The sequence below is a fragment of the Balaenoptera musculus genome, chromosome 14 (assembly GCF_009873245.2).
Source record: "Balaenoptera musculus isolate JJ_BM4_2016_0621 chromosome 14, mBalMus1.pri.v3, whole genome shotgun sequence".
Taxonomy (NCBI): domain Eukaryota; kingdom Metazoa; phylum Chordata; class Mammalia; order Artiodactyla; family Balaenopteridae; genus Balaenoptera; species Balaenoptera musculus.
Genome location: NC_045798.1, coordinates 32,011,142 through 32,037,977, shown reverse-complemented (window position 1 = coordinate 32,037,977; position 26,836 = coordinate 32,011,142). Strand labels below are relative to the sequence as shown.

Here is a 26,836-nt window from a genome sequence, read left to right as displayed (position 1 = left end):
CTATACAGCAAAGTGGCTCAGTTATCCATATGTATATTCTTTTTCATATTATTTTCCATGATGATTTATCCCAGGATTTTGAATATAGTTCCCTGTGCTATATAGTAGGACCTTGTTGTTATCCATTCCATATGTAATAATTTTCATCTACCAACCCCAAGTTCCCAGTCCATCCCTCCTCCATATGCTCCAGCAATTCCACTCCTGGGCATATATCCGGACAAAACTATAATTCAAAAAATACATGCACCCCTATGTTCATAGTAGCACTATTCACAATAGCCAAGACGTGGAAACAACCTAAATGTCCATTGACAGATGAATAAAGAAGATGTGATGTATATATAATAATATATTTTATATATATACACAGACACACAACACACACACACACACACACACACACACTCACACAATGGAATATTACTCAGCCATAAAAAAGAACAAAATAATGGCATTTGAAGCTACATGGATGGACCTAGAGATTATCATACTAAGTGAAGTAAGTCAGAAAGACAAAGACAAATACCATGTGATATCACTTATATGTGGAATCTAAAATATGACTCAATATTATAGAATTTTAATTAATTAAAAAAAAAAAACTCCATGTGGCTAGTGACCACCAGATTGACCAGTGCAGATCTGCAAACCATGCATATACCTATTATTTAGGAAACTAATTGCAGTGACATCAAGGGAATTTGCCATCCCCACTGACCTTGAGAGCACTTTGGGGATGAAAAGGTGTGAAAGAGGTGGGACTTTCAAAGCCAAGGTCAGATGTGTGGAACTGCAGTGTCGACCCATGGAAATGACGGTGACTTTTCAGATACGAGCAGGAAGTAGTGTTTCCGGTTGTGACCGTCCTTTGATTTTCTTTTCGCAGGCTCCTTCATGTTGGTGAACACGTCTGGGAGATCTGAGGGACAGAGAGCCCACCTCCTCTTACCTCAGCTCAAAGAAAATGACACCCACTGCATTGATTTTCACTACTTTGTATCCAGCAAGAGTAATTCTGCTCCCGGGTTACTCAATGTCTACGTGAAGGTCAATAACGGGCCTTTGGGGAACCCTATTTGGAATATATCTGGAGACCCAAACCGTACATGGAACAGGGCAGAGCTGGCCATCAGTACTTTCTGGCCTAACTTTTATCAGGTATGCCCTTTATTTTTCATTTCCTGTTTTGATGCATCCTCTAACTTCTGAAACTATAAATCAGTTTTATATTAGTCTAATCAGAGAATGTATTAGAAGTGTTGGTATTTTTAGACCAAGGTGAGGAAAGCTTATGCTCGTGGATAGGGAGTGTATTGAGGCTTTGTTTGTACATTACCTTGAGAAATGAGTAAAATGCACCATTCAAGCTTGTTTACGTATGTATCTATTTAAGAAAATAAAAGCAGCCACCTGCAGCAGGGCAGGAAATGCTGTCTGCAAGGATGTTTTACTTTCTATGTTAAGTAGCCACATCTGACCCAGGGAGACAGAGCACTTGATGGTAGAAGAAAAAGCCTCTTCTTCCATGAGTGGATCTCAGGAGTCATGGGTCATTAGGAAGTGAGCCCGAGTGGAGGTCAGCTGGTGAGATGCAGGGCCCTGCTCCCACCCCATCAGCAGTGGGAAGAAAATGGCATGTAGACCGAGTCCTTGTCATGGAGGAGCTGCTCTGTGGGATGTTCTGTTGGGACCACATTGCCCACCTGGAGTGGGCACTGAAAGGAAATGAAGGGTGCAGGCCAGAAGCGGTTAGAAAGTGGTACCAAGGTGGTCCCGCTGGTCTGTCCGTCCTCTCGGAGAGGGCCTGTGCCCCAAGAGCATCCCGACTTGGCGTCAAAGGTGGGAAATCAGTGACGGTGGTGTTCTGTGTGCTTTCTCCTTTTGTCCACAGCCTCTGAAAAATAACTTCACATTAAGAACTCAGTTAATTTCAAGCTAAGAGGATGCATTAAGAGAATTGCAGTATTTTGCTTTTCTCTTTCTTAATTCCTTTGGCTCACTCGGAAGCCAACGGGAACATGTATCCAAGATCATCTCTCATGGTTAATTGAGGTGCTTGGCTAGACCCAGGGAGGAAAGACTGAGTCTTCTCAAGGGCTGCTTGTCATCTGAGCGGCATGATCGGCGCCCGGGAACCCACTTTGCAGGCTTGGTGTTTATTAGGGAAGATTTATCAATCCCAGTTCCTCTATCCCTGGATTTGATCATGGGAATAAATGGGCTGTAAATTCTGTGCTTGTTTTATCTTTGTGCCCTCGTACCTGCAACAATTTCTGGTATTTAAACGTCTCTTAAATGGAAATGAAGGGGTAGTAAAAGCTCTGTTAGCACACATGTAAATTGTTAAAATCCTTTTAGAGTGCACTTGGGCAATACATTTTAAAAGTGTTAAATATTTAAATAAGTCTAATTTTAGCAATCTACTGTTAGGAGTTCATCCTAAGGAAATAATGAAAAGTGGTAGCAAACAGTTAGCTACAAAGATATTCACGGCAGTGTATTTATAATAATGAAACAGCAGGAGCAGTATTACATTTCTTACAATAGAGGATGAGTTCATCTATGCTACCTCAATACAAAAATTCATTTTGCAACCGTTAAGAATAATGTTATGAAAGATCATTTCATGATGTATCTCAGCTTATTTTCTTAAGTGGATAAAACTGTATAAAATCATAAAGCAGTATGTTAAATTCAACTTTAAATTAAATATATGTACTAATATGTATTAATTATACATTAATATGCATTAATAATATTAATATGTATAATATATTAATAATATTAACATGAATTAATTATATATAAATACATATAATATTAATATGTATTAATTATATATATAATACATATAATTAAACTATATGGTGAAATAAATATATTAAGAAGTAGTATCTCCCCAGCTAGTGACTTGAATTTTTTCTTTCTGTCATCTGTCATATTCTAAATTTTCCCCAATGTACATGTGCTGTTTTTATGTATAAAACAAAAAAAAGAGTTAAAAAGTAGTTTTTCTTGCAGAGGGAAAATGCCCTACTTACTGAATATCCTTCTTTTTTATAAATATATTGATAACCAATCAGGGTATAATTCAAAAATATGGCCTTTGGGACAAAGTTTCTTCTTTTGTAGGATTAAAATGGAAGCAAGGGAAGTGGGTTTGGCTCAGGCAGGCTTCATAAGGCTGTGTATGATGGACTAGACTAAGAGGCTGAGTGTTTTTAGAAACTTCTTTTGGAGGGGACCTTCCCACAGTAGAGAAGGCCTAGCTAGTTCCCCTCTGGAACCTGCACTGGACTCTTCCTTGGTCTCCAGGCATCTAGACAAGATCAGAAGTTCTGTCCTGCTCAACTTTGCCCTGATCTTCTTCTCTTTCCCCTTAGCAATGCCCACCCAAAACCTGTAGGAGTGAGCCCTTGTGGGGCTCCACAGCTGCCAGAGCCTGGTGCATTCATTTAGTTTTGACACTGGCTACAATCCAGATCTTAAATTTTTGTTTTGCCTTTGTCTTAGTCAGCTTGAGCTGCTGTGACAAAAAGAAAAACAAAAGCCCACAGTCTGGGTGGCTTAAACAACAAACCTTTATTTCTCAGCTCTGGAGGCTGAGAAGTCCAAAATAAGGGGCCCTCAGATTCCGTTCTTGTTAAGGGCCCCCTTCCTGGCTTATGGAGGCCCCTTCTGGTCTTCTTGTTGTGTGCTCAGATGACCTCCCCATGTGTGCAGCAGAGAGAGCCCTGGTCTCTCTTCCTCTTCTTATAAGGGCACTAATCCCATTACGGGGGCTCCACCCTCATTGCCTCAGCTAAGCATAATCACCTCTCTGATGCTCCATCTCCCAATTCCATCACCGTGGGGGTTGGGGCTTCAACATATGAATTTGAAGGGGACACAGCACTCAGCCCATAATAGCCTTGAACACACCTGGCTCAGACAGTCAGAACTAAAGGAATGATTTAATTTATCAACAGTCTCAGGAGATCGGCCTTTAAAAGGAATTATCAAACTACAGTTGGCCCTTGAATAGTGTGGCGCTTAAGGGTGCTGACCCCCAACACACACACAGTTGAAAATCCATGTGTAACTTTTGACTCCGCCCAGACTTAACCACTGATAGCCCACTGTTGACCAGAAGCCTCACCGATAACATGAAAAGTCAATTAGCACATATTCTGTGTGTTATGTGTATTATATACTATATTCTTACAGTAAAATAAGCTAAAGAAGAGAAAATGTTATTAAGAAAATCATAAGGAAGAGAAAATACATTTATGGTACTGTACTGTATTTATTGATACATTAAGTTTACATCATCTGTTTATAAGATGAATCACCTGTCAGTACCTACATCAACAGTGTCTTATATGAAACAAACACCATAGATGTTATACGTATTACTAACACGAGATAACAATAATGAAAAGATAATGTGAAAAGTAAACTCATATTTATTTACAGTTGTAACAATTCATGCATCGATAACGAAGAAGCAGCAATGTGTTTGATTTACGGTCACCTCACACAATCCATACAGTTGCTTCTTCATAGCCTAGCCTATATACCAATGAATGAATTGTTATCAAATTTTTATGGCACACAGTATTATGTCATATTCATAATACAGTATTGGAAACATTGTTACATTAATAAAAACACCTACCTGTTGATGGTAGGCTGATAGTTTCTTCAATTACTAGAGAGAGGGGTGTAAGGTAATGAAATTCTTTGAAAGCAAAGTTATAAAACAGTAAGAAAACAAACTGTTCTAACCTATAAACCTATAAAATGTTATTAATTTTATATTAAATATCACCCACCTTATGCCTATGTAAGATGAGACTAGTATTGACATGTATTTCATGCATTCATGACATACCTTTTTCTTAATTTTTTTCGATATATCTGGGCCATGCAGTTTGTGAGTTTTTTCAAATTGTTGCAAATCTCCAAAAATTTTCCAATGTATTTATTGAAAAATCCACATATAAGTAGACCCACAGAGTTCAAGCCCATATTGTTCAAGGGTCAACTGTATACTGAAAATAAGGTGATCCTGTATATCAGACCATTGTCATTGTCAGTGAATTCTTCCTTTCTTGGGCTCTTTTGAATAAAATATTTTGCCTTCCCAATTGTGAGCCTCTGACCCTCACCCCCAAACTCTCCTGCTCCTCACTGTGACCTCTCACATCGCTGAGCAGTACCTGACTTTACCATATTCAACTGGAATGTAGTTCTCATTATAGCTTTTTGGATCACTGGGTGATTCATAGTTTCATACTCTGGGTTTAAAGGTGGATTTGCAGAGATTCTTTAAACCAGTGTTGCTAAATGTTTAAGAACCTGGTGATCAAAGTTTGTTAAGCATCTGGATCCACTGAAAATGCATTTGTTCATTTAATTCCCAAGGAGTCTAACCAAGCCTCAGTCTTTCACGTTTTACAGGCATAGTTAAGGTTGTACTTCCCTCTTTTCTCCCCTTTATCTGCTGGGCAGTAAACATAGTGAAGTCATTACCCTAATAGTAACATAAACTTTTAGATAAATGGCACTCAGTAGATGATACAAGAGAGATGTCAGCAGGAAATTTCCCAAATGCTGAGATAGACCTTAAAATCACCATGTAAGACTTGAATGATGTTCCCAGTTGGCATAAGAAAAATACATTGTATTAACAGGTGGAGAGGAAGGAAAATACCTACCAATCCTATTTCCACCCTTGGCGCAAGATGTCAGCTGAACTGGAGGTGATCAGAAAAAAAGCTGGAAAAATCAGTTGTCCGTGTTCAGGCAGCACTGCCCTGGATGGGGGCTTCCCCGTTGCGCCTGTGGGGCGAGCACACCCTTACTAAGGAAATGGCTGTCATATCCTGATGTTCGTAAAAACCTGAGTTATGCAGGAGTCATCTACTTTTAAATCAATTTCCCAGAAAGATTTCTCCATCAGGAGTTTTGTACTAGCCTGAGGATGTGCTTCTGCTTTAGGTGACTATTATATTTCTAATTGCAAAATACACAAAATTATTTTTCTGGTATCACGTGTACGTGCATGCCTGTGACATTTTCTTTTATGAACATAGTTCATAAAAGTCAGTATCCAAATGATGCATTCTTAGTATACACATAGGCTGTTTCTGGGACCAAAAGCTGAGGACAAGATAATAGGACATGGACATTTAAAGGAGGTGATAACACAGGGACTCTGCTTCCCCCAGACGTCCCATTAGTATTTAGGCTGCAAGATACGTGACAGAGATCTAAAAAATTAATGTAGAGTGAACACATGCTTGAAATACTAGTATATTAAAATATTTTATATTCATATAGTACTTTATAAGATGCTCTTCACACTTTGTAAAGTAGTTTTGATCTAATGAATTAAGATTGATGAATTAAGTCTTAAAAGATCTCATATTACAGTATTGCTTGTAAATGAGCGGCATCATACTGTAGTAAAAGAACATATGCTTTGCATCAGACAGAACTGGATTTGAATATGAGCCCTGTTTACTTATAAGCTTGGGCAGCTTAAATTTACTGAGCCTTCCTAATTACGGGACTAAATATAAAGACAGGGCAGGGTGTGAAGATGGATGAAAGAACACATTTTGAATATGCTGGCCTCTCAATAAATGGTGGTAGTTTATGGAGATTCAGATGTGTGGAAAACAGAAAAAAGGGAAGCAGGTAATAGTTGAGTGCTTTCTCCTGCTAAGTCACTCCTTAAGTGTGTTTGGTGCGATGGCAGAAGGTATGCAATGAAAAAGGGTTCTGGGAACAAATCCTTCAGTGAAACAGTGGATGAAACGGGATGAACCAAGGGCTTTCCCGCCAGAACATTCTAGCATGTTAGCCCTGGAACTGCTATCGTGGTGCTCTGGGCACTCTGCCTACACTTGGGGAGCAGGTGCTCTGGGGGGGGACCGGGAACGGGGGTGCTGGGCTGGGTTCCTTCTGTCTGTCCTGTTCCTGATCCTCCCATGCTCTTGTCAAGAATGTCCATTTCTCCCTCATCTTTGGCTGCAAGATACTGAGTTGATTCTCATCTTGGTCAGAGTCTGAGTCTTGTAAATTGTTGGATTTGGGGAGGTTTTTGGTGCAACCAAACACCACTGCACTATGTACTTTGGATAAACATAGTGGGTTCTCTTGGGCATCTCTTTGTTTTTATAACCTTTCTGTTAACATGACCTAGATTAGCATGTGTAGAGTTTCAAAATGGTTCTTAGCAGAGTAAAGTGTTCTTGCCACTTTATGGAGCTTTCCCTATTTATGGGAAAATAATATTCTACCAGTACACATCACAACGGTAATCTGCATGGAATACAGCTAATTGCAGGTTAATTACTGTTCATTAACACATAAATTGTCAAGTATCTGGTGATTAACATGTATTTAATTACTTAATTAGTGTTTGTTCTAACTGCTGTGACGTAGAACCTGCCCCTCTTCTGGGTGGCAGCATAAGTGCGGGCTACCTGCTTTCACCAGGGCACCTGGGCTGTAACACCTGCTTCCTTTGATTTAGACACTGCCTTTTGCCCTTTTAGGAATAGCATTTTCCTCTCACAAGCACCCTTTTACTTTACTGTGCTGATTAAAAAAATATTTCACATTGATTCTGTTTCTTCTCCCCTCCTCTCTCCTCTTATCCACCTGCAAGTTTCTGAGGCCTCTGATGGATTCTTCTGGGTTCTTAACCCCACCTGCACCCAGAGACGCCCCTGGAACCCCACACTCACTGCCTTTCTCCCTGCTTTTGGAGATAGTGATTCTGAGTCCTGTTGGAGGCCAGGAGGGCAGTGATCTTTCATACAAATGGTTGCTTTGAAAAGGAAAAAATGCACAGGTGGCCTTGAAATCCCTCCCCCTGGCCCCTCAATAAAGGTGTTATGCCAGGCTGTGGGCAGTGACAAGAGGGATGGGAAGGTAAAGTCAGGGAAGATACTGGCCTTCTGGTTGCACCGAAGGGCCTGGCAGGAGAGGAGGCGTGGATCCGTGCTCTCAATTCTCTGTGCACTGAGCTTATCAAGGGGCCAGCACTTCGGGGAGGCTAAGCCAAGATTTACCCTTTACCCATCTGCCATCTTTCCTGGTGGATGAGGGGTGAGGGAATCGGAGATACTTGATCTTTCCCACCCCTTCCCATCACACTCCCACCTGGACTCCTGCACGGCAGGTCTTTGCTGGACCGGCCTTCAGCCCACTTATTTTATTAGAAGGTCACGTAAGCCACGCTGAGTGGCAGCAGCTCGGCAGGCATTTGCTGCCCAGAGACAGTGTTTAAGATCTGCATGGGTGAGTGTTTTCCAAACTGTGTTCCAAGGAAGGTTAAAAGGCACCGGTCAACCAAATGGGAAGAAGCACTGATTTAAGCGAAGCAGAACACATTCTGTACTGCCAGGCCTTTCAGAGCCCGGGAGCGTTTCTGCATCTCCCCGGGTGACACATGGCAGGTGCAGGTGCCTGGCTGGAGCGTGCACATCCGTTTGGCTTTAGCAGAGCATCTCAAGTCCAGTGTTCCCTGGAGCACCTTGGGAAATCCTGATATGTACTGATGGAAAAAGAGAGCATTCCCTGACTCCATAAATTCCTTAGCTTATGGCCGTTATTCCAAGTGTGTGACCATTGAATTGCTTTGTACCAAGTGCAAGACAATCGAATTGCTTCGTCCCTCTAGGAGGACACGGGGAATTAGATGTGGCAGTGAAATAGAACCCTGTCTCTAGCAGGAAAGCTATTCTAAGCAGGTACTCCTGTCATCTGCATTTTGTGCTTAAAAAAGATGAGTTTTAAGAAATCAGTGAGGACATGTGAGGCTGTCACTTTACTACAGACTCAGAGCTGCATTTAGGAAGAAGCAGAGGGAGTCACGTGACAGTTTCGTATCTTCGAAGATAATATTTTATATATTTATTTTGAAAATCTTACCATGTCTCTGGGTTTCCTTCTCAGTTTGTATTTGTTATTTGATGATCAAGGACAAGTCCTTCTTCTGGGTGAACATCTTCCACTTCTCTGTGGTCTGTCGCTTCTTGCTTCTGAGCACTTTTCCTTATCACTTTCCTATTTTTTTCCCCTCTGCCTTAATTTTCTTACATATCCCATTTTATAGAATGGGCATTTGAGCCATGATTAGAAAAGACTGGAAAAGAACACTACTTCTTTTCAAAAGGGAAAGGGAAAACACAAAAGTGAAGAAAGTTGTGTTATTTATTGGTAGAAAAAATAGATGACATCATTTCAGAATGTCCTAAATAGCAAGACAAAGCGCTGATAATTAGCTTCATTGTGAATCTTATCCTTTGAATGCCTTTAACGGAGAGAAAGTAGGTTTTAACTTTACTTTGATAACACGTTCATGGACTTCCCTGGTGACTTCCTGGTTAAGAATCCGCCTGCCAATGCAGGGGACACGGGTTCAAGCCCTGGTCCTGGAAGATCCCACATGCCCCAGAGCAACTAAGCCCCTGAGCCACAACTACTGAAGCCCACGCACCTAGAGCCCGTGCTCCGCAACAAGAGAAGCCACGGCAATGAGCAGCCCGTGCAATGCAACGAAGAGTAGCCCCTGCTTGCCGTAACTAGAGAAAGCCCGTGCGTAGCAACATAGACCTAACACAGCCTAAAATAACAATGCTAAAAAAAAATGTGCATATAAACAAAGGTTTCAGTACTTTGTTCCTGATTTGGTAAGGTCTATCGTTTGTGGTTTTGCTTTGACTCTTCATCATTACAGAAACTTTTCTTTTCCTATGTTTTTGTTTTTTATTTAACTTATTTGGATAAAAAAAAAATCAGTTTTTGTGAATATGATCCACCTTAGCTTTTTATTTAAACCAAAACCAGAAAGGAACTACGAGGCTCTGTGTGGGAGGACAGACAGATGCCATGGAATCCCCTTTGTTCTAGGGGACTGACAGTTTCCACCAGCCCATCTTCTGTGGGGAGTGTTTGTGTTGGTGAGATAATGCCTTTGCTTTGCTTATACGTGGCAAGAAAAGTGGCAGCGTGGAAAGCTAATTTTGCTCCTCACTAAAGCAGGGAGCATCGGAAATGCTGCAGTGTTAAACTTCTTCCCGTCTCCTGTTTGGCAGACTCAGATCCAGGATGGCTTTCCACGAGCAAACAAAACAGCACTAGTCAGTGGTTTAACCAGTTGCTTCCTACCTGAAAGACAGTGGCTTTTCCCCAAGGCTCCAAAGATGGTGGAGCTGCACCGTCTTGTCTCCTGAGATGTTATTTGTTGAGTGGTTGAAAGAATATGGATTCTCTCTAGTCTACATGTCTTTACATCCCATGGCTGCCAGTAATATCTGGGAACCAAGAGCAAAAATGAGCATTGAGTCCTTCCAATGACCAAGAACTTTGATAGAAGTGGGTCTCGGTGTGAATCCAAACACACGAGTACAGTTTTGTTCTAAACATCACGTTGAGCGCCAAATGAGTAAACACTGGACCGCTGCTTCTGGGGGACATAGGGCATTAGTCCCGTGATGAGAGCCTGTGGTCACAAGCCTTTCATCAACTGATCGATACATAACCTTGGTTTGTGTGTGTTTCTGTAAAGATGCCTTATTTAATGTGTATCATTGATTCTTAACAGTGAACTCGGCCAAGAGTGCTAGGCTTAGGTGTGAAGGAAGCTTATTTAACACACATGTTTTCTCTGTAAGACACATCACAGCCTTCTTGCACTTGGTGATACCAGACAGCATTTCAGCATTGTGCTGGGGGCCATCTTAAATAGCAGCATCGCCAATAAAAGGCACAAAAAGGTGAAAATGTGACACATTTAGACGAAGATAAGGACACTTGTTAGTGGCAGGAGAAGGGAAGCTGGAAGGCAGAGCTTCTCCTTGCCCAGCCTCTGCTGGGATGTGTGTGTCTGGCGACTCCAACCTTTGCCGCTCTGTCCATGTTCACAAGTGACCAAGAATGCTTTGCAGGTATTGATTTTGGGGTTTTGAATAAATTAACGAGTAGACAAATTCACAAATTCAGAATCAGCAAATAGTGAGGATTCATTATATTTTCTGTTAAGCTAAATTTCCCCCACCAAAAAGAAAGTGATGTAAGATTAAATACTGTGTGACGACAAAATTATTCCAGAATACGGTAATTTGGCTCTGTGATTCCATCATACCCATCCCCCACTTCAGCTTTCAACTTTTCAAATAATCATAGCTTAGATTAGGCTAGAGAGCAAAGGCATTTTTCCTAAAAATGTATGTGTTTGGTAAAAACAAATAAAAACATTTAGCTGTAATCGAGCTAATGCCAAAGGACATTGTGCAGAATGAGATCTGAGAGTCAGGTTGGAATACAAAAGTGTTATAAATTCTCAGTAGTTTAGCTTATTTATAGAGGATTTGCCTTCTAAATGAGCTGGATTTTCTTTCATTTTTTAATTTAATTTTTAAGACAGTGTTTTGAGGCCTATCAAGTAATTCGTGTCTATGGTTTTGTTTTGGTGTATTGCAATTACGCTTTTAAAAATTGGTAATGATACTCCAATGTTACGTGGGCATTTAAAACACCACCCATATATTAGAGCTGAAACAAATCAAGCCAGGATAGGGCTTTCTCCCTGTCATTGCTAGAGTTCAAGGCTCCCCCAGGAAGTGCAAAGCATATTGTTTTTGCCTGAGACGAACTACTGCTATTGATGTGTGCTTTCTTGTTATCTAGAGTAATGGCAGCCTGTTGGTGAGCAAAGCAGGAAAGCTTCCTCTTAAAGCAGGAGGCTGGATAGTAAATATTTCAGGCTTTTCGGGCCAGATGGTCTCTGTGGCAGCAACTCCACTGTGCTGTGATTGTGTGAGAGTCGCTGTAGACAATCCATAAATGAATAAGCGTGACTGCCTTCCAAGAAAGCTTTATTTTCAGCCATGGAAATTTGAATTTCATATACCTTTCATGTATCACAAAATCTTCTTCTTCTTTTGATTTCCTCCTACCAGTGAAAACTTGTAAAAACCATCCTTAGTTTGTGGGCCAGACAGAAACAGAGGTTGGGGCAGATTTGGCCCATTTGCTGACCCTTGTCTTAAAACTGGCATTGTTAAAACTGTGTCATATAACTGTCCCTTGCATCTGTATTTCTAGGTCAAATAGATGATGACTACATTTCTTAGTTCAATCTGGAAGTAAAGAATTTAGAACATATGTACATCTATGCATTAAAAGTCATATATATTTGTGTGTATGTATACATATGTGTGTGTATGCATGGTTATATATTATATATTTGTGTGTGTATGTGCATATGTATATGTCTATGTATTCTACATATACAGTCTCTCATACCTACTAGATTAGGCAGTCGGGTAACATGAAAGAAGCCCAGACTTGGAAGTAAAAGAGACCTAGAATTATACCCTGATTGCATGACCTCGGAAACATTCCTTAACCTTACTGAGTCTGCCTACTCATCTCTAAAGGGGAGTTAATATTATCTACCTTATATGGCTGACTGAGAAAAATTAGATAATATTTTCAAAATGTACCTGGGACATGGATGTATATGATAAATAAATGTGTTTTGAATTATTCATTTTTTTTATAAAGAAAAGATTTGGTGTGTTTCCCTCAAGAGATCCAAGTCTCACGTCTAATGTAGATTTTCAGTATATTCTGTCCTGTTTGATAAAAATAAGCATGGCCACATCCCTAAATCAATTTTCACACCTTTCTTTATTCTCTTTCCGGTGGTGCTGTTGGTGGCCTCGTGTTACTGTTTGCTGTGACCTCAATGTTTTTGTCCTTGGATGCAGGCATCTTTAGACATCCCCGTGACTGCCACCCCCATCCCCACCCTGGGCTCTGCATCCCCGTGTTATAATTCCCCTAGAGCAATATCTGTCCTTTCAATAGAGTAGTCCCTTATTTGACAGAAAGAGACAAAACTATTTCTGCTTCTGAAACTTTCTCGGTAGGGGCACTGGCTAGAAAATAGTACAAAATGGAAAACTTGCCAGACAGCAAGAGTTCATGACAAGGAAGCCTTTTCAGGAGGTGCTTAAATCTGTTTTTAAGAAACCTATTTAAGATAAGCCTCATCCTTTGAACTGCATGTTTTAACCCTGTTGTTTGTTAGAAGAAAAACAAAGTCGATTTCTTAATGGTCAGGTGGTAGGTAAAATCAAGATAGTCGTCAACCTATGATTGTCGGACAGGCCTAAATTCAGATATCTTCATTTAATCACATTTACTTCAAAGTAGCAAACATTCAGTGCGAATCATACCCACTTTATAGTCGTGGTATGTGTTGAAACATTTATATCCTAAATTATAAACTTGATGAAAAAGCTAACAAAACTTGTACTCATAAGTCCCTTAATTGAAATGAACTTCTAAGAAAGAGCTGGAAAATGACCTTTTAAAAAACGTGCTTCAGTTTTTTGGAAAGAAACATTGAAGTGATTGCTTCAAACTTGCAACACATTATGCACCTTCTGTTGTTTAAAACCTAAGGTGTCCTACTAAGTTTTTATTTATATATTTCATAGAAATCTACATGTCTGTGCATCTGTGTGCAGGTGTATAGACACAGACCCGTAAACATATCTATAAAGATTGTTTTCCTCTTTTTGTCTCTGCAGTTAGCTGTAAGTCAGTGCTGGAACCTGCCAAGTTCAGAAGTTTGCTTCAGAAGTTTCCAGTTAATGGAAAGGGCCAGTCCATTGGTCTCCAGTGTATCTGTAATCAGACTCTGTCTTTCTTTGCTTCCTGGCATTCCAGCTGGAAGACTGAGAGCAACAAAGTTTCAGGCATAAACTTATGTTCACTTCTTTGGTTGTGGCCTCACTGGCGAGCCATCTTGCTGGGGAATTTGGGGAATTGGCTTCTTGCTGAGTCTTGCTGTGTCTCTAGCCTGGCTGAGACGCTGGGTAAGTGCTTGCTCAGGCATCTGTGCGTTTGCACTTAGCAGGCTGAGAATTGGGCTGGAGGTAGTGTTAGGTGTATCACGGGCATCTTGGCTGGTTAGGTAAGGAGGAGGAGAAGGTGTGTGGTCCTACGAGCTCCATGCTGTTCCCATCTGTCATTTGGCTGTTCTTGTCTCCCTTCTGTTCTTTCATTGTGTTCCTTATTTTTTCTCCAACTAAAGCTTAAATTCATAAAGTTGTCTAATTTTTTGATGCCCTCCCCCCCAGAGCATGTAGTAAATATTCTATAAATATTTGGACAATAAGGCTCAGAATCTTTGGGCATAAACCTTTTGAGGATCCTAAGTTCTCTTAATGTGATGGATGAAAAAACAGATTCAGAGGTTTTAACCTGGCTTTTCTAGTGTCTAATTCCTTTCTCCCCACCCCCTTCCTTTCTCTCTCCTTTTCCATGGTAGGGCCATGGCCTTGTGTTGGATTAAATTAAATATGGTGCATTAAATTTACACGTGTCAACTTTTAAAAACAGATCCACATGAGCATGCTTTATATATGTACGTTATATTCTAAGAGTTAATGCATCCCTTTAAAAATGAGGATTATTCCATTTTTATGAGAAGCTTCAGCCCTTGTAGTTGATAAAGGAAAAAATAGAACTTTTGGTGAGAAGAAGGACAAACGTGCTGAGGAAAGGGATCTTCATCTGTTCCGTTCATGATGGACTCCAAGTCTCTGGAGTAGAGAGATGCTTGGTGGAGACTTGAACCGGATGAGTGAATGTATAAGAGGGAGGGAAGAAGGCAGGAAAGATGGATGAACTTCTGGGTTTGGCTTTCAAAGTACCCTTTTCATGGCCAGAGTGATGGCGTTCTTGGGCCACTGGTGGTGCTGGGCATCAGTCTGTGCTGTGGCCACTCGGACCAGAGCATTTGGCCGGTTCCTGCTTTGCCTGTAGCTGCTCCTGCCAGGCAGGATATGGCTGTTTCCCGGGAGCCCTGTCTGGAGAGCCCTGGGAAGGCTTTTTCCTCCACTTGTTCTCAATGTCCGTCTGCTTTTTGCCCCTCAGTTGTCCTGTCTCAGTCTTCAGTAGAGAGAGAAACTAGCAAGATCCCACTGCAGGAATATCTGTGCATCTCTTCCTTTCTCTGTATTATCAGTGAAAAAAATGTATATTAACCCCCTAAACAGGACCGAGTTTCATTTCATTTCTGTTCTCCTGCTGGGCCCCTCCTCCCCCTGTGTGTTTCGTATTTCAGTTTGGCGGCATCCTGGCACAGGGACGTCTAGTATAGCAGGTGTTTCTGGGATGACTTCTATCTGGGAAGCCCCCTGAGCTTTTCCATTGGGGGTCCTGCTCATTGCTTTCTCCATGCTTGCATCCATCGCACAGACATAAATAATGCAGTCCTTTGGTTGCAGTGTTCATTCAGGCAACGAGCAGTAGTGAAAATGCCGCCATATTTGGAATCAGAAAGATTCGGTTTTTAAGTTACACCCACCATAGACTCATCGCATGTTCTTGGACCATTACTTTGTATCTAAATCTCTTTGTTCTTGAAATATTGAATCCTTGAAGAATCTTCACGTGAAATAATAAATAAGACAGTGGAGTAATATCTGCCCAGGGTATGTAACATATTATGTGTGTAGTAAATGGTCACTTATAATTACTTTTTTTAAATTGAAAATTTTATGGGGATAATTGTGGAGTCAGATGCAGTAGTAAAAAATCATACAGATTCCTATGTACACTTCACCCAGTTTCTTCCGATGGTAACGTTTGGCAAACCTAAAGTATAATGTCACAAGCAGGATATTGACATTGTTAAAATCTAGAGCTTTTTCAGAGTTCCCCAGTTTTACTTGTACTTGTGTATGCATGTGGCTGTATTTACTGCTATATAATTTTTTCACTGTTTTATTGTGATAAAATACAAATCACTTAAAATGTATCATCTTAACCATTTTTAAGTGCACAGTTCAGGGGTATTAAATACATTCATAATCTTGTGGAACCATCACCACCCTTCACCTCCAGAACTCTTTCGTCTTGTAAAACTGAAACTCTGCACGCATCAAACAATAACTTCCCAGCCTCAGGCAACCACCATTCTCTTTTCTGTCTCTGTGAATTTACTACTCTGGGTATTTGCCCTTCTAGGACTGACTTATTTCACTGAGCATCACGTTTTCCAGGTTCATCCGTATCATAGCACGTGTCAGAATGTTTTTCGTCCTTCTTAAGACTGAATAATATTCCATAGTGTGTATAGACCGCATTGTGCTTATCCACTTATCCATCAGTGGACACTTGGGTTCCTTCCGCGCTGTTGTGACTGATGCCGCTATGAGCTGTACGATTTTATTACCTGGGTAGGTTTGCGCCTCCATCACCACAGTCAAGACCCCAGCACTTCCAGCATCACAAGGATTGCTCCTGTTGTCCTTTCGTGACCACACCCATCTCCCTCCTGTTCCTTCTCCCTCCATCCCTGAGCCCTGGCAACCACTCATCTGTCCTCCGTTTCTAAAATGTTGACATTACATGATGCTACGTAAATGGAGTCAAATGGCGTGTAATCTTTCATGATGGGCTTTTTCACTCGGCACAGTTCTCTGGAGATTCATCCAAGTCGGGTGTATCCACGCTATGGACATCCCACTGTCGGTTTAATCATTTACCATTTGAACAGCATCTGGACTGTTTCCAGTTTCTGGCTGTCATAAATAAAAGCTTCTATAAACATTCGTGTGCAGGTTTTTAAAAAAAATTTTATTGGAGTATAGTTGATTTACAGTGTTGTGTTAGTATCAGGTGTACAGCAAAGTGAGTCAGTGATACATATATATATATATATGCACTCATTTTTAGATTCTTTTCCCATGTAGGCCATTACAGAGTACTGAGTAGAGTTCCCTGTGCTATACAGTAGGTCTTTATTAGTTATCTAGTGTATATGTAGTACTGTGTATAGGGATTGACATATGCAGGTTTTTATATGAAAGAAAATGTTCATTTCTCCAATGGTGCAATTGCTGGGTTGTGTGTTAGACTTATTCTCCTCGTGTTGCATCAGCCGTGGTCTCCCTGGTGACACAGTTTCCTGCTGTGTAGAAATGGAGGTGAAAATAATGTCATGTGGACCTTTTATCACTAACACTAGCCTGACAACAGACACCTTTAGACAATCATGTTAAGAACATTGATAACTTTGGTACTGGTTCTTTTATCTCCTTTAGCCTCAATTTCTCTAAAGTGGCTCCACCATCTCAAAAATGTCATTCTGAGAACCTCAGAGCGTGTTGCCCTGCTTCTCCCAGGATCAAACAGTCATAAAGCCCTCTTGATTTTGCCACTGCAGAGATTTTTATATCGCCCTCCTCCTAATTGATACTCTGCTATCTGAATTTCAGTTAGTATAGTCTCTTCTCTGTAGTACTAATGTGCTGTGTTTCCTGGGATCTCCGAGCCAGGTCACAGCTGACCTTTATAGCTGCAGATTGCAGTTCTCCTCTTCATGGCCACCATCATGTCCACCTCAGGGCCTTTGCACATGCCCTGGAAGGTGCCTTATCCTCTTCACACCGTTAGCTCATTCACCTTCAGCTATCAGCTCAAACGCCACCTCCTCATGGGAGGCCATCTGGCATATGTTCTTCTAGTATCCTGTCCTCTTCTTTCATAATACGTTTAAAATTTTAATTGTATATAGTAGTTGTATAAAACCTAGGGTCCCACGTGGTTCAGTCTGGTGCTAGAGTTTCCTCAAAGAAGCTGACCAGAAGATATGTCATCTTAGAGCAACTTAAATCTTATCGCCCCTGCAAAATGACTCAGCCTCTGTCTTCCACGTATCAGTTCTTAACTATGGTACCCTGCCCTACTTTTATGAGGTGAGTCCTTGAGGTACAGTGCTGTCTGACCCGCCGCCGTTCACGTCCCTGAAAACTGGGTTTGAGTCTTAGTTGTTTTTGTAGTTTTAGAACCTGGAACACTGACTGGCGGATATTGGGCATTCCATTAATATTTTTGGAAAACATCAATGAATGGTTGAAACTACGTATCTTATATATATGAAATGTTTGGTAAAAGTTGACAAAATGAGTAAATAATGAAAACCTTTCTTAACTTTCCAGGTGATTTTTGAAGTCGTAACTTCTGGACATCAAGGCTACCTCGCCATTGATGAAGTGAAGGTGTTAGGACACCCATGTAGTAAGTTACCTCAGCTTCTAATCATCCGGGGACATGGTTGGGGGTGTATTTATGTTATGGATAAGAGAAGGCACTAAAACCTGGGGGAGGTCGTCCTACTCAGAGAGTCCCTGATGGGCCTCTGGGTGGTGCTGTGCTAGCCCAGAAGTTCAAAAACATGTGCGTCATGTGTGATGTCTTTGTACATATCTAAATGTCTTTAAAGTGAAAATCAGGAATAAGGACTAAGGGAACATCCACATTCAACCCCAGCATAGAGCTTTGGGAGCTGAGCAAGCAAAAGTCTGCAAGTGTGGGTGTCTGTGTGTGTGCTTAGGTGTACCAGCACGTGTGCTTGTGTGGGCACGTGCATATGTGTGTGCATGTGCGTGTCTGCATGTGTGCCTGTGTGCATGTGTGTATGTGCATGTGCCTGCGTGCATGTGTGTGTGTGTGTGTGTGTGTGTGTACGTGCACTGAGTTTCCCATAATCACTACATGTTCATAAAAAGTCAGACAGTCATGTTTGCCTTTTGTAAATTCTGATGAATGGTAGTGAACTGTGCAAATTACTCGGTATTCTTTTTTTCCCCACTTAGCATTGTATTTAGGTCAATCCATGAGATTGTGTCATATGAATACACTACATTCTATTTTTTCCTATTCCTCTATGAACGTTTAGTGCCCCCCACCCCGGTTTTCCTCTATGACAAACACGGTTGCCGTGAACATCCGTGTGTGTGTGCGTGCCTCTGTGTGCAGTGTGTGAGAGCTTGGGCGAGGTGTATTCTTCAAGGCAGAATTGCTGAGCGGTAGGGTAGAAACATTTTTAGTTTTACTAGATGCTATGAAAAATGTCTGACCAGTTTATATGCCCACCAGCAATGCACGGACGTTTCATTTGCCCTATATCCTTGCCCCAAATTGATATTGTCAGACATTAAATCTTTGACCATCCCAGGGATGGCAGCCTGCTTTATGTTTTAGGATCCCTGGCATAAAAGAGAAATTGGCTCATTCAGACGATTCTAGATCTCTGCTGAAGGTCCCCACCCAAATTCATGAGAGAATGGTTATATCTACACTGATATTAGAAATACCAACACACGCAGGAGTGTCTGCTTTTACAGCATGGATTGAGAGATTGGCGCCATGATCACTCCCTGTGGTGGTTACAGAGAAGCCTGGGTGGTTGGTATCTGATGGGCTGTCATGACACTGTTGTGTGATTCCATCCAGAGGGGTTCTCCTCTCTGAGATCTTTACCTGGTGCTCCAAGTTCAAGCTCAGCAGTCATCTTGTTCATTACTAAGGCAGACGTTACTTTTGTAGCACGGTGCTTGGCCTTTTATTCTGTCAGCAAGACTGGCGAGTTCAAGAAGAATTTCTGCCCCTTTTTTTCTGAAAAGGCAAGAAAATGAACAATGCTGTACCTAATGGGAACAGCAGGGCAAATTGAGGAAGCAGAATATAATTACCTGAGTTGGAACTTGGCCAAATCCTCAGAGTCATAGCCTCGGGCTTGGAAAAGTGCCGTGAGATCTTCTAATGTGCACGAATATTCAGGGCCTCTGATTCACCTCTTACCGGGAGGTAAAAAGTCAGACAGTAATACTGTAGGCCTACTATGGGCTGAGCACTCCATTTCCCAGAGCAAACCTCGCCACAAGGCAGGTGTCGCTGCTTCCCTGGGTGGTATAGGTGTGGTGGCCACTGGCCAACAGAATAGCTCCTCAGGTGTAGCCCCTCCCATCCCGCAGGATCTGAGTCATTGCCTTCAGTAAGGGAGAAAGACTTAATGCTTTCCCTTCTATCAGAGCCTTCCTGAAACGTGTCTCCTGCAGTTTTGTGCATTCTTTCCAAGCCCAGCTGCCTGCAACCATAGAAATGGAGTTTATGTCTCTCCTCTGGAGGATACCGGTGCTGATACTTAACTGGCTCTGCAAACTGCTGCTAGGAGATAAAGGATCACAAAACAGGCTCTGTCCCAAGGTGATGGATGCTACAACAACGTGTTGAACTGTGAGCTTTCAGTGGTTTTGATGATGGCCTTTCTGTAGTTATTTTTTCCTGAATCGCTAAGTTTATGGGGAAAACATGCAAATAAAGATTTTAAAGAATGCAGTCGTTCTGTCTTAAAATGGAAAGCTTTACAGTTTGTATTCTAAGGGCTTTCCTATCAAGATTTCTAAATAATAATCAGTTATTTTGAAATGCTGATGATGTTCATTAAATTTACATCGTGAAGAAACATAAGTATTTCATATCCAAAACTATGCTTTCCCAAAAGATGCAGAACTGCTGAACTTTATTTACTTCGCTCTAAAGGCTCCTGTTTGGATTCATATAGGTTTATGGTAGACATTATGACATTTTTTTTTAAAAATAGCTGTTCTGCTAAGTGTATACAGTTGCTCATAAAATTGATTTTCACGTCGTGACAGTAAGATGCTAGATCAGCCTGAAATGTGGAGATGGCTGTGCAATGGCTTCAGACCACTTCTAATGAAGATAGATAATTTTTGTATTTGGTACACATGCTAAAGCTATATTTTGAGTTTAGTTCAATAATCCTAGTAGGAGAAACTGAAGAAGCATTTTTTTCAGCTTCATAATATTGTCTCCTGTTTTTAAGTAGGTTGTGACTTATGCATAGTTGGGTATTACTATCATGACCTTGTGGTGCTGATATGTATTTTTATATCTTGTAAGCCATGCAGCATTTTAACATCACATATCATTCAATTCATCCACTCAAAGTGTATGGGAACATGGGATGTTTTTCCTTTTACTCGGGTCTTCTAAAAGTTCCTTCAATAGTGTTTACGGTATTCAGGGTACTAACTGAACTTCTTTCATTATACTTTTTTTGTTAAATCTATTCCTATGTGTTTTATTTTGATACTACTCTAAATGGAATTGTTTTCTTAATTTCTTTTTTGGATTGTTTATTGCAAGTGTATAGAAACGCAATTGACTTTTGTATATTGATTTTGTATCCCGAGACCCTGTTGAGCTTACTTATTATAAACTCTAACTGTTTTTTGTGGATCCTTAGAATTTTCAAGACCCATGTCATCTTTAGGTCGAGTTAGTTTTATATCCTATTTTTCAATCTGAGTGCCTTTTATTCCTTTTCTTGCCTAATTGCTGTGGCTAGAACCTCCAGTACAATGTTGAGTACAAATAGAGAGAAGACATCCTTGTCATGTTCCTGTCTTAGGAGGGAAGCTTCCAGCCATTCACCATTCAGTATGATGTTAGCTGTGGGTTTGGGTTTTTCATAGATGCTCATTATCAGGAGAGACATTCTCTTTTATTCCTACTTTGTTGAGTATTTTTTAAAAATCAATCATGAAAGGGTGTTGGGTTTTAGCAAATGCTTTTCCTTTATGTATGTAGGAGAGGAAAAAGTTCTCCTTGACCCTCTTAGGGTCTCTGACTGGGTCTGAAAATGAAACTGACAGATTCATGGGAGTAAAGCATACAGATACATTTAATATATGTTTTATGTGACATGGGAGCCTCGTAAGGAAATGGAGACCCGCAGAAACAGACCTGGTGTATTTATGCTGGTTCTCGTGAAGAGCAGACATTCATGGAGGAATATGATATGATAGAGATTGTACAGCAAGTGTGGCAAACTGAGGAAGACAAACAAGATGCGTGCATTGATTCTTCTTGCTGAACCTTTGTCTTTGGAGATAAGAAATCTCCTTTCTTCTGGTGCAAGGAGGGCACCTCTCACGTGAGGGTTTTATGGCCTGTTTAGGGGACAAGGGAAGGGAAGGTCAGAGTCACCTTCTTGCTACTGCTGTTTTCTTGAACTCCTTCAGCTTAATTTATTCAGTGTGCAAAGGCGCCATATTTTGGGTAGCATTTCCTGAACTCCATTATTTATCAGATTATCGTATGGCTTTTATCTTTTATCCTATTGGCGGGGTGTGTTATACTGATTGATTTTTGGATGTTAAATCAACTTAGCACTCCCAGGATAAATCTCACTGGGTTACAGTGTACAGTCTTTGTTATATGTTGTCATATAACACCTTAAATATGAAGTTATTTGCATATATGATGCCTTGAATTCTGAAATCTAAAAATTACACAGAATAATGCCTCATTATTTTTCTGCCAACTTTAAAAAATAATAATATAATGAAAAAGATTGCAAAAACCCTCATAAACCTATGTGCCATATATGGGATAAAATGAATACAAAAATCCAAGACATTTCTGTATTACTACTTTGCAATATGAAATAAGTCAGCAATTTCTTTAAACATTTAAGAAATGCTGAGTTCATAATATGGCGTCCTAGGTTCAAATTTATTCTTATTTTATAAAACAAAATTAATTTTTTACTCATATTTATTTGCACACTCAAACATTGCTTGCCTACTTTCAAATTTAAATTTTTATGAAGACATTAAACAGTGTGATTAAAATAAGAATAACAGAGACATATAAAAAATTGGAACTGTTTTCTGAATTATGTTTGTTGAATAAAAACTGACCCATGTGCTTTGGTTGAGAGACGCACAGAACTCAGAATTGAGTTTCTTTGAGTTTATCATTTTATTTATTTATTTTTATTTTTAAAAAAGTTTTATTGGAGTATAGTTGCTTTACAATGTTGTGTTAGTTTCTACTGTACAGCAAAGTGAATCAGTCATATGTATACATATATCCCCTCTTTTTTGGATTTCCTTCCCATTTAGGTCACCACAGAGCATTGAGTAGAGTTCCCTGTGCTATACAGTAGGTTCTCATTAGTTACCTATTTTATACATAGTATCAATAGTGTATATATGTCAATCCCGATCTCCCAATTCATCCCAACCCCGCCTTCCCCCTTGGTATACATACGTTTGTTCTGTACGTCTATGTCTCTATTTCTACTTTGTAAATAAGATTGTCTACACCAGTTTTTCAGATTCCACATATATGCGTTAATATACGGTATTTATTTTTCTCTTCATTTTACACGTGGGAACTTAGCTTGGATTTTTCTCCAGTGTACTATCATTCTTCTTCAAGAGATGGGTGACTAATAAAAGTTATTTGTACATAGTGCCTAGCTTATTTTTCTATGATAAGGATGTTGACTCTGTTTTTCCCTTGACAAATTATTCCATTAAGATCCATTCTTACCTCTCAAACAAAACAATAGTAGTTTTGTCTTGAACCATGTTAAGAGCTTCCTGCTCACAAGAGTTACTTGGCCTCTGTGGCCCTATAACCTCGCTCATGTAGTGGAGAATAATAATGATAATGCTCTCCTCACAAGGTAAATGTAGGGATTAAATGAGTTAATGTGCATAATGAACTTAGAACAGAGCTTAGCACATTCTAAGAGCTCAGTAAATGTTAGCTATTATTATTATTATTAGGCCTACATCCTGATTGGCCCACTAGAATGAATTAGATGGAGATTTTAACTCTAAGTGGCTAAATTGATTGATTTCTTAGATGGGATAATTTAGCAGTGTCCATTTTAAAAATTAAAAAAATGTTTGCGAAATAGATTGTTTTCAGGCAGTCCCGGCTGTTCTTTTCAGCAGAAGTTGGCTCTCTTCTTTGTGATGATGTGCTACACAAATAGAAGCATTGACTGTGCATTCTGGCAGGCGGGCATGGCTGCAGCCCATCTCAACCTGTGCCATTACATTAAAATGTAAATGAAAATACAAAGGGGTCAGGGCACAGTCCGCTTTTGTCCATTTCCGTTTGCACTTTGATCTCGCAAATTACCCTTCTCTGATTTTGTTGTTAGTGTTTTGGTGCAGGCTTTGAAGAGGCAATAATATGAGACATCTACAGAAAGATTTGCATCCTGGTCAATGATAATTCCTGGCTTTGGGACCAAATGCTGGTGTGAGATCAATTAATACCCGAAAACCTCTATTCTTTTGAAAACTGTTTTCTTAGTAAGAAACAAAAGAATATGGCAGAAATGAAAAAATAGGAGAGTTGTACTCCAAAACCTTTTAGTATTCATGGAAGATGTTTAGTTTTTAGAACTCCTGCAGAGTTTAGAAGAAAACTGGCATAGCATTTTGGAAGGGTATCCAGGAGACAAATGGGCCTATAAATTTAGAGGGAAAGAGAATTTTTCTTCCTGAGTATGGGATAGATTGAAATTTTCCACTGTAATGGTGCTCTACCTGTGTTACAATTAGTTTGGCAAGGTTCAGAGCACGCAGCTGAGCGTGGAATTGAAACTTTTCTGGCTGTGGAGCTCTTTTTCTTGGGGTCTTTTCCAGTCTCCAGTGATAGATCCGTTATTTTAAATAATAATGAACATTTTTGAGGCTAAGTACCAGGCACACAGAATACCTCCTCCTGGCAGCATCTTGTTTAATCTTTATCCCAACACTATGAAATAGGTACTAATTTTAAATCCTTATTTTGCAAATTAAAAAAAAAAAATCCACTAAGGCTTGGGTTGAAGAATTTTTGCTTCTATTCAAAGGTAGTAAGAGCCTGAGCTTGAACACGTATTATGCTGCAATCCTGATCTTAAAATAGTATTAACCTTCAGCTGCTTCCTAACTGAAAACAGTTGTAGGGTTTACAGCACTAGGCAGGGAGATTCCAGGCATCTTAAACCTCTGGAAAGATTATATATGCCTTTAAGGTTTATTGAAAAAACTTACAAATGTCACCAGTAGAAATTTTAACCTTCATGATCTTGGAGGAAACTGATCTGGAACATAGAATTCCACAGCCCCTTTGTCTTATCCACCCTGGTGGATGAATTAATTAATTCAGTTAATTCTCTTGCTTGAAAAGGATAATTTGCTGATAAAAGTGTTTACACTTAATAGGTTTTTCTGTCTTCATCTGGTTTCCATTGGAGGTATGGCTTTATTATTTTAGCCAGACAATTTTTTTTTTTTCTGGCAGTCTTCTTCTCAACCAAGAAACACTATTTCCCAAACTGAACACAGCCCATCTGTTCAGAGAAGAACCCTCCCAAAATACAATTTGAACAGAGGTATCAATTCCTTAGACTCTTAACCTCACTATGCAAGTAATAAGCCCTGGTGTCTTTGAGAAAACCATATTGAACATCAAATCCATTCTAAAGGAGAAGGGATAACCCTCATTCTGGGCAGCATGTCTTAATAAGGATGGGGGTAAAGAAATACTATCACACAATCCTATCTTTGGCCACCAAATTAAAAATGTAAGTTATATTCTAATAGAACTCCTAATACAATTAGCAAGTTGTATTGATAAATGAGCTTTGCTATGTCTTTCTCTTTGGTTCAGTAGCCATTGCTAGAAACAGGGCCCTTAGGAAAACAACCTTCCAGGGCGGACTTACTATGGATGGACAGACCTATAGCAGAACCAGTGACAATTCTGATATGCCCGTTATTTATTATTGTTAAGTAAGCTGATGAAGCAGAGCACATATATTTAATCAGATTCTCCAGAAAGATTACAGAAATTAACACTTAGCATTTTTGAGGGGGTGGTAAAAAGAGTACTCTTCTACTCTGCTGGTAGAAATGCCAATTGTTATATGCGCTAAGGAAAGCAGTTCAGCAATTTGTGTCAAACGTATTTTAACAATGCTGACTATGGGAGGATACACCAGGGGTGATACTCAAAATAATTAACAGCCCTTCAGCATAGGCTCCAAACTGACCCTGCGCTTGACCACGTGCGGTGACACTGCAGACCAGCAGCCGCAGGTATAACACCCCCTTAACCCAAGTTGTCATGAAAGATGGCTACACACCCAACACTCTGTGTTAGAGACCCACTGTGTTATAGTGACCTGCAGCCAGAGGCAAGCAGAGTTAGGAGGCCACGAGATGGACAGGAGAGGGTAACATCAGTGAGACGTCCTGACGGAGGACGTGTGATATCTCAAGGGTCTAACAGCAAGCTAAGGGAATCCATGGAAGCTTTATGGAAGGAAAAGCATTGGAGAAGGTCCTTGAAAGTAGCAGGAATTCCAGCAGTCAGACTGGGAGCCATACCTGGTGGGATGAGAGCACGGGAAAGGCAGACACCGGGCTGCAAGGCTCGCCGAGGCAGTGTGGCCTGATGGGCAGAGCCTGAGCTTTGGAACTGGCTAGACCAAAGTTTCCACTCTGCCTCTGACGCTTAGTAGCCAAGTACCCACAAGTAAAATGGAAAAAATACCTTCCTCACAGAACATGGGTGAGTCATCAATGGAAAAGTTTCTGGCCCCTGAAATGCTCAAAAAGAATGTTACCTTTTTCCATTTTCTAAAAGCAGTGGGTCTTCCAGCTTCTTGGGAACAGGGAGTAGAAGAGAGATTTGATGCAGGGACTTTTTACACAGACCTTTAAAACCATAGAATCCTGTTATTCTTGACCAAGGGGAATTTGATTAAGTTAATGAGAAATAGTTTACAGGGTTTTAAGTTAACATAATAGTATTAGAAACAATGACCCAGAGTTATACTGGTTTTTTAGAAGTTACTTAGGACATTTTGCATGCCAGGCATCATGAATGCATTGTCTGAATTATTGGTGGCCTCCAAATTAGTAATGGGGGTTTCCTCTGTGTTACTGATAGTAAAATGCATTTTTCTTTAGTAATTCATTTCCACTCCTAATTACGTTTTTTACAGGATCACGTTAGTGCGTGTTTATCATCTTTGGGTGCCCAGGAGTGGGGTACCATTCTTTGAAAGTGTCTAGATGTGGTCCAGAGACACGTTGGCACTGGGGGAGGCTTCTAGCTGTCATCCAGGTTTATCCATCCC

At 40.3% G+C, this 26,836-nt stretch overlaps 1 protein-coding gene across 6 annotated transcripts in view; it reads left to right on the top strand.

Annotated features, from left to right (window-relative positions):
* The window catches only part of PTPRM (protein tyrosine phosphatase receptor type M), a 749,712-nt gene that overhangs the window by 272,841 nt on the left and 450,035 nt on the right, over nucleotides 1-26,836 (top strand). For all 6 annotated transcript variants that reach the window (XM_036823982.1, XM_036823981.1, XM_036823980.1 and 3 more), the window contains exons 3-4: nucleotides 890-1,161; nucleotides 18,027-18,105. In XM_036823982.1, coding sequence (XP_036679877.1) covers nucleotides 890-1,161; nucleotides 18,027-18,105 — 351 coding nt within the window. The remainder of the gene's footprint in view (nucleotides 1-889; nucleotides 1,162-18,026; nucleotides 18,106-26,836) is intronic.